This window comes from Pinus tabuliformis, chromosome 1_2 (genome assembly GCF_031772625.1).
Source record: "Pinus tabuliformis cultivar Carrire ecotype Pingquan chromosome 1_2, CPIR1, whole genome shotgun sequence".
Taxonomy (NCBI): Eukaryota; Viridiplantae; Streptophyta; class Pinopsida; order Pinales; family Pinaceae; genus Pinus; species Pinus tabuliformis.
Genome location: NC_142298.1, coordinates 653,757,287 through 653,771,338, shown reverse-complemented (window position 1 = coordinate 653,771,338; position 14,052 = coordinate 653,757,287). Strand labels below are relative to the sequence as shown.

General features: G+C 39.2%; 1 protein-coding gene across 1 annotated transcript; it reads right to left on the bottom strand.

Annotated features, from left to right (window-relative positions):
• Positions 1-2,804: 2,804 nt before the first annotated feature.
• LOC149207373 (ABC transporter B family member 15-like) lies at positions 2,805-13,684 on the bottom strand. Its single transcript, XM_089398018.1, has 9 exons — positions 13,352-13,684; positions 13,209-13,263; positions 12,923-13,101; positions 12,622-12,844; positions 6,070-6,304; positions 5,405-5,945; positions 4,458-5,324; positions 3,372-4,369; positions 2,805-3,248 (listed from the first exon to the last, which is right to left on the bottom strand). Exons 1-9 carry the CDS (start codon positions 13,682-13,684, stop codon positions 2,882-2,884), a joined length of 3,798 nt encoding a protein of 1,265 aa, XP_089254144.1. The 3' UTR covers positions 2,805-2,881.
• Positions 13,685-14,052: the final 368 nt, after the last annotated feature.

Here is a 14,052-nt window from a genome sequence, read left to right as displayed (position 1 = left end):
GGGATTTTGAGCCTAAAACATCTATAAAAAAATTAATATATGAAAGAATTAACACTACTTACAAAAATGATTGATCTCATCCAAAATGAAGCTCTCAAAACTACAATATATTTGCTACTTTACTAATCATCGGGAGAGGCAAATGCAACAAGTACATTAATCACCAATCACTAGTAAAAATTAAATAGAAATTAATGCAAACATAGCCAATTGAAAATAAATAATTATTATTGTGATCTTATAAGCTACCAACATTAAATTCTAATCAAATGGAGCATGGAAATGATTTTGAAAGACTAGGTCAACGTATGGATCAACAAATACTAAGATGTAGTGAGAGAGTGGTCATATGGAAAAGAAAACAGAAATGGAGTCAATGGTTTGAGGATAGTGAAGGAGATAGTGAACCTACGATCCATAGTGGTGTGTAACACCATTTTTCTATGAAAAGGCAAAGGGTTTTGGTCCAAGGAAAATGTGCTTTCCCATAAATTTGTAAGACCTACTGTTCGAGCATGCATGTTGTGGAGGAGTATGGATTGTTGTAAGACCTTAAGACTTTGATCAAACATACATGCAGTGCGGTGGAAAATGGAGTAATCAAGCTATGGAATGGACCACTTAGATAGGTAACAGGGTGGAAGGTGTATTAGTATCCTAAATTGAAGGGGGGGATGTGAGATCTCAAGGGAGATGGTTGATGAATGATTGGGACCAAGTTAATCTCCTTGAGTCAAGTTTAAGGAGTGGATTGCTAGGGTGCTTGGAGTAAACTTGACTCAGTCAATTTATTAATGGTTTTCTAGCTTGAGGTTTGTGAGAATCCATGGTTTCGACCATGGTATTCATGTGGAATATAGCCTATTTAAAGGCGAGAAGACTTCAAATAATTTTTTCCTGCTTACTAGGGGAATACAAGGCAACAATGTTTTTAGACCCCACCACTTCTATCAGTGTTTCATCATCCTACTTGTTTAATTATATTACCAAAAGGGTAAAATATATAATACAACCATTCTTAATTCATATATTACAATCAATTTCTTTTTACTAGCCCTCATTGTTTAGTAATTGACTTTGGGAGATCCATGATTCTCATGTTCGGGAGTGAAATTCGGGAATCCAATTTTCCTACTACACTTTTTCAAGGGTTAAGAGACAACTTGATGGAGCTAGTAGCCTAGAAGATTTCGAATTCATAATGATGGGGAGTTATAATGTTATAATGGTTGACAGAACCATGTATGCTAAGGACATCCTAGTAGACTAGCGGTCGCCACGGTTGCAGCTGTTGGGCACCCATGCATTCTGGTTGTTCCTTTATATCGATGTGGACATATTCTTTTGTCATGTTTGACAACAACTAGAATTTGTTGGTTGAGATTGTGACAAGTAGTCATTAAGAGGGGGACTTGGAAAATATAATTCCTACCTGTCTTGGTTTCTAAGTAAAAGAGCGTGTTGTTCTTTAAGATTTGTTTAGATGATCCCTAGTTTAGTGTTTAGTTGAGAGATTTACTCAACTAAGTGATTGTGTGGTTAAGATAGAATTTCTATCTTTAACGAATGATTGATGTATTTATATGTTTGTTTCATCTAATATAAATGGTAAGTTTTAGTGTTAAATTAGATTTTCAAATCTTTATAATTTAAGAAAAAAGATAATTATCATTTTTCATATTATATTTTAAATCATTTGAATTAATCTAGGTCCCAAAACTTTAACTTAAATATTACATTTATGTAAAAATATTTCTTATATTCAACTATACATATTTACAATTCCATATAAAATTTAAAAATATAAAACCACATATTTAAACTTCCATATAAACTTTTACCTAAAAAACCTAATATCGTCGATATATTGGTTGACTAATTTGAAATTACTCATTATATCTAAATATATATATGATTTGATTAATTAAAATGTAAAATGTTTAATTATTGTATCTAGAGCTACTTTAATCTAGTATGGAAGAGATGTTGTCATGTCTTGTCTTGTCCTATCTTATTCTGTAAACATTTTGACTAGATCAAATTACACAAAAACAAAAATAAAAATAAGATAAAATAAAATTAATAATGTGCAAACATTTTTACTCAGTCATAATAAAATAAAAATAATGTTTAAAACAAATCATGATATGTGCCCTTGATATTGACTCATGGTATGAGAACCTATGGTATTTACCCATAGTATGGAATATAGCCTAGTTAAAGGGGGGAATTAAGGACTTGCATAAATTTTGATGGGTAATACCCATTAGTAAGTTTGCACATTTACATTTACCCATTAGTATGTTATTTATGTGAGTATGACTATTTCCAACAATTTAAATTTTAAATTGGTTTACAATTAATAATGAAAAGTCATGACACAAATATCTTGAAATCATGGTATAAATATAACAACTACATCCATAATTTGATGAATGACATTCTCATAAGTATAGCAATTACATCAGTAATTTGAGGAATAATATTTTATTATATACTTATTAAATTTATTTTTTCAACTATAATTTTTTTTTTTAATTAAATAAGATTTTTAAAGACATTTTTGTGATTAATTTTAATCGAAATTTAGCTTAAATTTAAACTATAAAATATTCTTTAAAATGCTGAATCTATATTCATAAATTCAAAAAAAAATCACATTCTCTCTTGAATTAAATTTGTTTGGCCGCTCACAATATTTTACGGGCTCTTTAAAAAAGGGAGTCCTATTCAAATTTTCATTGGATAAACAGAGTTACATTAAAATTCCAACCCTACTTTTACGTTTGACAATCCATCTTCGATATTTAGGGGAAGGCGCAAAGAAAGATTTACGACGTGGATCACGGAGGATTCTTCTGTTTATGAGGCAGAAGAGGATCTAGTGATGGCGTCGCTGCAGGTTGACGAGAGAGTAATATGGGTTGCCTTCTCCTTTGCCCAACAGATATGAATGACTCCCCTGTTCAATCACTTTCCCATCTTGAATCACAGCAATCGAATCTGCATTCTGGATGGTTGTCAGTCGATGAGCTATCACAATGCTTGTTCTCCCCACCATTATTCTGTCCAGCGCCTCTTGAACGATCTTCTCCGACTGGCTGTCCAATGCGCTTGTTGCCTCGTCCAGCAGTAATATGCTCGGATTCTTTATTATCGCCCTCGCTATCGCAATCCGCTGCTTTTGCCCTCCCGATAATTGAACTCCTCTGTCTCCGCAGTTTGTTTCGTATCCCTCCTCCAAAGAGCTGCACAGATCCAAGTTAATTTCACTGATCTGGTTCAATAAATCATAATCTATTCCACAAATAATTATTTCAATTGTAGTTGATTATAAACATTCTGTTTCAATTGAACAATTGCAGTATTACCTGATGAAGTCATGAGCATTTGCAGCCTTTGCAGCTTCGATCATCTCCGCCTCGCTTGCTTTCTCTTTTCCATAGAGAATGTTGTCTCTAATGCTTCCTCCGAACAGTGTGGGCTCTTGACCTACTAGAGCTACGTGATTCCTCAAACTCTTCAAATTGAAGCTCCTGATGTCACTGCCATCGATTTTCACCGATCCTTTTAGGGGATCGTAAAACCTTTCAATTAATCCAATGATGGTCGATTTACCGGATCCGCTTTGTCCTACAAGTGCCATGCTTTTGCCAGCTTTTATCCTTAAGCAGAAGTTCTTGAAGATCATAACATCTGGACGAGCTGGGTAAGCAAAGTCCACGTTTCTCAGGTCCACGCTTCCTTCTATCTTATCCGTTTTCTCACCCTTCTCATCGTCCGGGTTTATCTGGCTCTCTCTGTCCAGGATGCCAAAGACGGATTTGACTGCATCAGAGCCTTTAGCGATGTCGGTGCTCATACTTCCTGCTTCTCCTATCGCTCTTCCAGTGCTCATCAGAATGAAGAAAACTTGGAAAAGAGCTTTGGAGGTGATTTGTCGTTTCGCTACAAGGTGTCCCCCATACCAGAAGTCCAGAGCCATATTAGCTATAGTGATGCATTGTGATGCTCCCAGGGCACATCCTGCAAACAAAGATTGTTTGATACTGTCTCTGCGAGGTCCTTCTTGAGTCTTTTCGAAGAGACGGAGAATCTTGTCCTGTGAAGAGAATGCACTAATAGTACGATGGTTAGCAACAGCTTCTGCTGCTAGTTGACTGCCTTTATCTTGAGCTTTGAGAGACTTTTGAGACATGGCCTTAAGCAGAACCTTTTTGGTGTAGAAACATAATACTATGACGGGTTGCACTGCAATTATTACAAGTGCAAGGCGCCATGATAAAATCAAAGCCATCGTGAAGGCTACTAGCACGGCGGAAGAGGTTTGTACAAGTAACGATATACGATCTCCAACCAGGGATCTCACCTATAATAGAACATTCTAATCATCAGAAAACTGTGACACAGATCCCAACATTATTATAAATACTAAAGCATTTAGGTCAGGTACTTGCCACATTAGCCTCTGTTGCGAGTCTGGAGCAAATAGCTCCGCTAGAATTCTCGTCCTTGTCGAACCACCCAACCTCGAATGTAAAGATCTTGGATAGCATTCGCTCTCGAATTCTTTTTGTAAGATATTCCCCCATAGCTGCAAAATTGTAATGCTGCAGCACGTTCACTGAGAGCGATATTACTCCCAAGGCCACAAAAATGGAGGCGTATACTTTGATTTTGGATTTGATTTGGTGATGGTCTTGAAGAAAAAATACAGATATAACTTCCCCAAGGAAAAAGGAATAGACAGGTTGAACTGCTCCAAAAGCTAAGGCTCCTGCACAGCCTAATAGAGCATGCTTCCATTCCGGAGTATTTAAAAGAAGCAGTCGACGGAATGAAGGGGCGGACGGAGGCTTCTGTTCAACTATCAGTTCTCGCTGGACTGATGCAGACATGTTCGAACTCGATCTGCTATAGATGCTAGAGCTCCTTGCTCTCAAAGACTGGTCTAGCACAGTGGAGCCTTCGAATCGCTCATCTGGCTTATCTGCCGCGGCCTGTTGCAGCTGAACCAAAGTAGCATATGCTCCGTGGGGTTTATAGATCAGATCTTCATGCGTACCTGTCTCGATCACATGACCATTTTGAACCACCGCAATCATGTCCGCGTTGCGGATTGTGGAGAGGCGATGAGCGACTATAATTGTTGTGCGTCCGACTGAAGCTTGCTCTAGAGCATCCTGAACAATCTTCTCCGACTCTGCATCTAGAGCACTCGTGGCCTCGTCTAGAAGAAGTAGACGAGGATCCTTGAGCATAACTCTTGCAATAGCTATACGTTGCTTTTGCCCTCCGGACATCTGGACTCCGCGCTCACCCACCTGTATTACCAAATGAAAGGAAATTCAAATCGACTGCTCTTGCCAGAAATGGAAGATGAGAAAGAAAAGGTAAATTTTACCTGTGTGTCATAACCATCTGGTAGTTGACTGATGAAATTGTGAGCATTGGAAGCTTTGGCAGCAGCAATAACCTGATCCGTGCTGGCTCCATCCTTCCCGAATAGAATGTTCTCCTTGATTGATGTAGCAAAGAGTGCAGGTTCTTGACTTACTAGTCCAATCTGGGAACGGAACCATTTCAATTGTAGCGTTTTAGTGTTCACTCCATCCAACAAAATCTCTCCAGTGAGCGGATCATAGAACCTCTCTATCAACGCCACAACCGTAGACTTGCCTGACCCGCTTCCTCCCACCAACGCAACGGTCTTGCTTGATGGAATAGTGAGACAGAAATTGTGAAATATCTTGGACTCTGGTCGAGATGGATATGCAAACTCAACGTTTCTAAATTCAATTTCGCCGCTGACCTCCTGCAATATTTCTCCTTTTGGATTTTCCCAATCAATGATCGGTTCTCTGTCGATCATCTCAAAGATGCGTTTACCAGCAGCACGTGCCTCTGAGAAGTATCTTATATTAGGAAGCGCAGTCCCGAGAGCTCTGCAAACACATCAGTGATTCCAGAAATTGTGATTGAACTTAACAAAATGGATTAAATTTTCCGTTCTTGTATCAATTATAGAAATAACTGAGAAGGAGAGAAATGGATAGGGAGAAAACTTACAAGCCACCCATAAGTATGAGAGATGAAGTGACGAAAATCCTTCCTCCGCTAGCCCCATGATACATAACCAATGTGCTACCATACCAAGCGTTGAAGGCCCAGATACCGAAGGTCACTGCTACGCTACCTATTGCCAACCCTTTGACAAGACCTTGTTTAAGGCCAAGCTTTACAGTTAAGTTAAGCGCATCGGAGAACTTGGTCATTGTCCTGTCCTCTCCAACGAAAGAAAAGACTGTCCTGTTGGATATTTTTAATGGGGAAAATACCAAAAACCAAATATTCAAACACACAGAGGCAATGCTCTGTTTCTTTTGCTCCAGGATCTTTTGTGCACACAGAATTCACTGAGGAACAGAGGATTTCACCATAAAATATTTCTATTCATTAAAACAAAAAAAACATTCACTGTGTCTCCATATGAGAATTTACACTGCTGGAAAAATTCCCATTAACATTTACTGCTGTAAAACCTCCATTCACATTTACTGGTGTAAAACAATTTTACATACTGCTGTAAAAGCAAAACTTACACAGGCTTACAAAAACTTACTTCGTGCAAAACCACACATGGTTTTCGCTACTTAAAAAAACTTCACAAAACATTACTGAATGTATTCATGCACTGCTGTGCATACATCCTCTGGTTCTTCTTCTTCTTTTACCGCACCATCAACATTTTTCACTGCTGTGAATACCCATACATACCTCCCGTGTGCAATGCATAACATTTTAAAAATCAATACAAAAAACATTAAACTTATTACATACGATTTCCTATTTAATACATGCCGTATATAAATATATATAAAAACATATATTATAACATGCCCATGCTCATATTAAAAGAGCCTCACCAAAATCTTGTACCAATCATTAAATTCTTTTACCTAGGGCGGTCAACCATAAACCTTTTACTCCACGCAAAACATTGAATTGATGTGGGTTCGTATGCAGCTCCAGGTGATCAACGGCGGAGAACACGGGAGCAAATCCAACGGTGGAGAACAATATCGGAAGACCAACAAGTGCTGAAAGTTAACCTCCGAGATTCTTACGTTGCGTTACGTCAGGGGTCAACCACGCGTCAGCTCCATATTTTCTCGGAGCTCCTTCCCGGATTATTCCTTCGTCGGCAAATAGCTCCGAGAAAATCCGGTGAACGGTTTCTGGCTTGGTTCACGGTTTTTCTTGGTCTGCGTTGAAATTAGATTTCAACACTCCCCTTTAATTTCAACAGCTGGGCATTCAGTCATACCCAGACACTTTCTCAAAAATTCAAAGCTCTTCTGATCAAGTGGCTTTGTCAAGATGTCTGCTACCTGTTCTTGAGTCCTGCAATGTTCTAGGACAATTTCTCCATTGTTCACCAATTCTCTGATGTAGTGAAACCTGGTATCAATGTGTTTCGTTCTCTTATGAAACACTGAATTCTTTGACAATGCAATAGCTGAGCTATTGTCACAAAAGATCACTGTCGCTTTTGCCTGCTCTTGGCCTAAGCTTCTCAACATTCTTCTCATCCACACTGCTTGACATGCTGCTGCTGTAGCTGCCACATATTCAGCCTCTGCTGTAGACAATGCTACAATGGACTGCTTCTTAGAAGCCCATGAAATGGCTCCTGAACCCATATTAAAAACATAACCGGAAGTGCTCTTCCGATCATCTACACTTCCAGCCCAATCGCTGTCTGTGTATCCAACCAAATCTGAATGTTCTGAGGCATGATATAAAATTCCAAACATTTTGGTGCCTTTGACATACCTCAAAATTCTCTTTGCTGCCTGCCAATGTGCCTCCTTTGGCCTCTCCATGAACCTGGAAATTAAACTAACAACATACATTAAATCAGGCCTAGTTGCTGTTAAATACATAAGGCTGCCTACAATACTTTTGTACAAGCTAGGATCAAAATCCTTGCTGCTGTCCTCTCTGCTGAGCTTTAATCCCATCACTGTGGGAGTGATTGCTGCCTTGCATTCTTCCATCTTAAATCTGCTCAAAACTTGATTTACATATCTTGCTTGAGATATAAAAATTCCTTTTTCATTTTGATCTACTTCTATGCCTAAGAAGTATCTCAAGAAACCCATGTCAGTCATTTCAAATTCATCCTTCATGACTGATTTAAAATTCTCAATGAGCTGATCATCATTACCTGTGAAAATCACATCATCAACATACAAAACAACAATTAAAATCTTACCATCCTTTTCCTTGATGTAGACTGTGGGTTCTCCTTCACACTTGTCAAATTCATTATCTAATAGATATGAATCTATCCGGCTGTACCATGCTATTGGCGCTTGCTTCAGCCCATAAAGAGCTTTCTTCAATTTGCACACTTTGTGCTCTTCACCTTTCTTCTCATATCCGAGAGGCTGTTCCACATAGACCTCTTCCATTAACACTCCATTTAGGAATGCTGATTTCACATCCATTTGGTAGACTTTCCATTTGTTTTGTGCTGCTATGGACAACACTGCTCTCACGGTTTCCATTCTTGCAACCGGGGCGAAAGTCTCATCATAATCTCTCCCATACTGCTGCTTGTACCCTTTGACAACCAGCCTTGCCTTGTGCCTTTCTATCTTGCCTTCAGCATTGCTCTTGGTCTTATAGACCCATTTCACACCAATGACTTCTTTGCCTTTTGGTAACTCAACCAAATCCCATGTTTTGTTTCTCTCTATGGCATTCATCTCCTCATCCATAGCTTCTATCCATTTCCTATCTTTGATTGCATCTTCGAAATGAATAGGATCATCAACATGACAATACAAGGCAAATAAGGAATTCATTCCTTCTTCATAAATTTCACTTAGATTTCTAAACTTCTTACCTCGTTCACTTGGTGTGCAAGTGCTTGAAGATGCACTTGAATTTCCTCCTTGTGGTGTGCTTGGAGAAGCACTCTCATTGATCCTCAATGGTGTACCTTGCTGTCCTTGTGTTGGCGCTGTTGTTTGGGGATTCATTTCAGCCACCTCCTCTTCATCTTCATCATGAGACAAACAGTTCTTGACATTGACTGTTTTCTCTATGCTTCCATCCCAAGCTTCCTCTTCTATGAATTGAACATCCCTGCTGACAAAGAACTTCTTGGTAGATGGAATGTACAGCCTGTAGGCTTTGGATTCATCACTGTATCCAATGAAGATGCATTTCTCCCCTTTGCTGTCCAACTTCCTCCTTAGCTGATCTGGTATGTGTGCATAGGCCACACACCCAAAAACTCTCATGTGGGTGACTCCTTGCTTTCTCCCACTCCATGCCTCTTCTGGCACCTTGTTCATCACTGCTTTTGTAGGACACCTGTTCAATATATAAACTGCACAATGTACAGCTTCAGCCCAATACTCATTTGGCAAATGCTTTGCCTTCAACATACTCCTCGCCATATCCATGATGGTCCTGTTCTTCCTTTCAGCAACTCCATTTTGCTGCGGAGTGTACCTTGTTGTAAACTGTTTGTGAATTCCATTTTCTCTACAAAATCTTAGGAATTCCTTGGAGATATACTCACCTCCTCTATCAGTTCTCAAAACTTTTATATGCAGCCCGCTTTGGTTCTCCACAAGTGCTTTGAAGTTTTGAAATTTCTCAAACACTTCACTTTTGTTTTTAAGGAAGTATATCCAAGTCTTTCTTGTACAGTCATCAATGAATGTTAGGAAATATTGGCTGCCAGCTAATGATGGAGCTTGCATTGGTCCACACAAATCTGAGTGGATAATCTCTAAGGGTGCCTTTGCCCTTATACTTTTCCCTGATGGAAAACTCTCTCTATGTTGTTTTCCCAAAATGCAGCCTTCACATAGGCTGTCCGGTTTCTCTATCAATGGTAATCCTCTTACCATTCCTTTCCTGCTCAACAAGTTTAGACCTCCAAAATTTAGATGCCCAAATCTCAAGTGCCATAACCAGTTCTCATCCTTTGGCACGCTTTGGAAGGCCTCTTGGGTGACTGCTGCAATTTCACCTTTGTTCTTCAAGTCTGCCCTGATCCGGAGAGGGAACATCCTGTTCCTTGTCATCTTCACTTCAGCAATGCATCTCTTGCTGGGTGGTATATCCATGATGGTGCACACATCATTTACAAAGTAAACATTGTAACCCTTTTGGATAAGCTGTCCAACACTCAATAGGTTACATCTCATTCCGGGGACATAGTAGACATCTGCTATGGTTTTCCTTTCTCCTTGTTTTGTAAATATTTTTACCTCCCCTTTTCCCATAACAGACACTTTACTATCAGTTCCTAGTGTGACCTCTGATTTCAAATTCTGATTTAAGGCTGAGAAGAGGGCAATGTTTCCTGTCATATGGTTGCTGCAACCTGAGTCTAAAAACCATATGTCTTCACTATGTGTTTCAGCCATGTTACAAGCTAACAGGACATTATTTTGACTGCTATTTTCTCTTGTAACATTTGCATTTTGTCTGTTGTTCATATCATGCTGTTTCTTTCTACAATCACTAGCATAATGTCCATACTTTTTGCAATAATAGCATTGAACATTAGATTTATCATACCTTTGTCCTTGAGCATGATGTTGTCCTCCTTGTTGGCTGCTGCCTTGGCCTTGGTTCTGATTTGGATTGTTGCCTCTTCCTTGTGCATTTGATGAGTTGTTCCTTCCACCTCTATTCTGGCTTCTGCCTCTTCCTCTTTTGTTTCCTCTGCCTTGACCTCTGCCTCTTCCAAAGGACATCTGGGTTTTGAAGGCTTGCTCAAGAGATGAGTTTTCATTCCTACTCAACCTCTGCTCATGTGTTATCAGTGATGCATGCAGCTCATCAACTGAATAGCTTGAGAGATCCTTTGTCTCTTCAATGGTGGTGACTATGGCATCAAACCTTGAGGGTAAGACCCTCAATATTTTCTCCACAATTCTTCTGTCTTCAATGGTTTCTCCATGAGTTCTCATTTGTGTGATTACACCAATCACATGAGTGAAGAATGAGTCAATGTTATCTGACTCCTTCATGTTCAAGTTCTCAAAATCCTTTCTCAGCAATTGTAGCTTTGCTGTCTTCACTCTCTCCATGCCTTGATAGGCTGTCTTGAGGGTTTGCCATGCTTCATTGGCTGTCTTAGCTGCTGCTAACCTTGGAAACATACTCTGGTCTACTGCTAGATACAACAACACACGGGCTTTTAAATCTTTCTTCCTATTGTTCTTCAGCAGATCCTTCTCTCCTTGAGTTAATGCATTGAACTCAGTTTCATCTGCTGGTTCTTCAAAGCCTTCTTCAACTATTTCCCATAAATCTTGGGAAGCAAGCAGAGCTGTCATAGTTATTGACCAGTAGTCATAGTTCTTCCCATTAAACTGTGGAAGCTGGGTGTTAAACAAACCCATACCAGTGCTTGTGCTGGCCATTCCTTGACTGTGTATTTAAAACACTGACTGTCTCTTCAATAACAAACAAGATAGCTATGAAGAATACCTGAATCCTTTGTTGTCTGAGTCTTCTGTCTGCCTGAGAGGTTTTGCTGCAGCAACAACCTTCTCTCTTCAGCTTCTTTGTCTCCTTCAAAGAGCCTAAGCCTGCTCTGATACCACTGTTGGATATTTTTAATGGGGAAAATACCAAAAACCAAATATTCAAACACACAGAGGCAATGCTCTGTTTCTTTTGCTCCAGGATCTTTTGTGCACACAGAATTCACTGAGGAACAGAGGATTTCACCATAAAATATTTCTATTCATTAAAACAAAAAAAACATTCACTGTGTCTCCATATGAGAATTTACACTGCTGGAAAAATTCCCATTAACATTTACTGCTGTAAAACCTCCATTCACATTTACTGGTGTAAAACAATTTTACATACTGCTGTAAAAGCAAAACTTACACAGGCTTACAAAAAACTTACTTCGTGCAAAACCACACATGGTTTTCGCTACTTAAAAAAACTTCACAAAACATTACTGAATGTATTCATGCACTGCTGTGCATACATCCTCTGGTTCTTCTTCTTCTTTTACCGCACCATCAACATTTTTCACTGCTGTGAATACCCATACATACCTCCCGTGTGCAATGCATAACATTTTAAAAATCAATACAAAAAACATTAAACTTATTACATACGATTTCCTATTTAATACATGCCGTATATAAATATATATAAAAACATATATTATAACATGCCCATGCTCATATTAAAAGAACCTCACCAAAATCTTGTACCAATCATTAAATTCTTTTACCTACGGCGGTCAACCATAAACCTTTTACTCCACGCAAAACATTGAATTGATGTGGGTTCGTATGCAGCTCCAGGTGATCAACGGCGGAGAACACGGGAGCAAATCCAACGGTGGAGAACAATATCGGAAGACCAACAAGTGCTGAAAGTTAACCTCCGAGATTCTTACGTTGCGTTACGTCAGGGGTCAACCACGCGTCAGCTCCATATTTTCTCGGAGCTCCTTCCCGGATTATTCCTTCGTCGGCAAATAGCTCCGAGAAAATCCGGTGAACGGTTTCTGGCTTGGTTCACGGTTTTTCTTGGTCTGCGTTGAAATTAGATTTCAACATGTCCTAATGGATGAAAGAGCTTGCTCTGCAATATTGCCGGCTATATTATAGGCTTCATTCAACTTGCGAGAAGTCTCCACCAGAATCCGTCCATACATTACCCCGGGAATTATCAAAAAGATTACGAATGGAAATGACACGATTGCGAGTCTCCATGTCAAGTAGAACGCCACAAAATAAGCGCCGACGAACAAAGACATATTCATGACGAAGTTAGGTATCTGAGAATGGACAATATTAGCATCAGAATTAGAAAACTCAACGAATTAGATGAGAGGATAAAGTAATTAAGATCATACCTTTTCAGCGAAAACATCCTGTATAACGAGAGTATCATTAATAACGCTCGTAACCACTTCCGATGTGGTGGTGCCTTGGATGTCGAAGAATCCCTCGTCCTGCCTCAGTACGGCTTTCAAATATTTCAAGCGCATCCGAGACGCCTGCCTTTCGCCTGTCCTCGCCCAACAGAACGCCTCTGATGAGACAAAGGGAAGCAAAGCATCAGTCATAGGTACGATCATAAAAAAACGGTTCTCATAAACATTGCAAAGTGGGAAAGGAGGAGGAAGATATGATACCAACCTAAAAACGCAGCAAAAAACACACCGATCGATAAATACATCAGACGTAAAGCATACTGCACAATTAACCAACACCGAGACATTACTCAATATGCGGGATGGGAATTGCGCCAAGTTTTGCTGTGTAAAGGAAATGATTATTACCGTGTTGACAGTATGACCGAAATCTCCGGTGAATGCGGAACTAAATTTTCCTATTTTGTCTATCAAACTGCTTAATATAAACATCGTGATAGGCATGGTCAGTCCATCTGCAATAGTTCCAACAGTGCCCAATGCCACAAGGCAGAGATCAAATAAATCAGCATATTTAAAGAGTTTCAATATTGAGATATTTGTATCATTTGCACGAACAGACGTGCTGTCAGTGTTGCTTTCCTCGACAGCATGCTGTTTAGGCAAATCTGCCTTTAATTTCTGCCTCTTTTCTTCTTCTCGTTCTTCGAGACCTGACATCTCTATTACTTCCGTCGCCATATTCTTCAAGTGCAGGAAGAACACAGGACTTCACGCTTCAATATCTTCTGGCAAAACCATATATTTATATATAATTATTACAGCCTGCAAACAGAAGCCTCTCACTATCCGGGTAAATGGTCACCGCTTTCATATTCACGTCATATATTAATAATAAGAACAGGTGTCATAAGGAAATCGTGAACATATTGAACATCACGATCAGATTGTATAAAAGAATATATTCCGTGTAATATTAGAATATTAGAATATTAGGTTGCACTGGCCATACATAGGCTCTTCTAGAACCTTTAAATAGTGAAACGGAAAGTCTTCGGACAGTAACCTAGAAGCGCAGCACTGGGTCAAACATACATTCTAGATTGGCG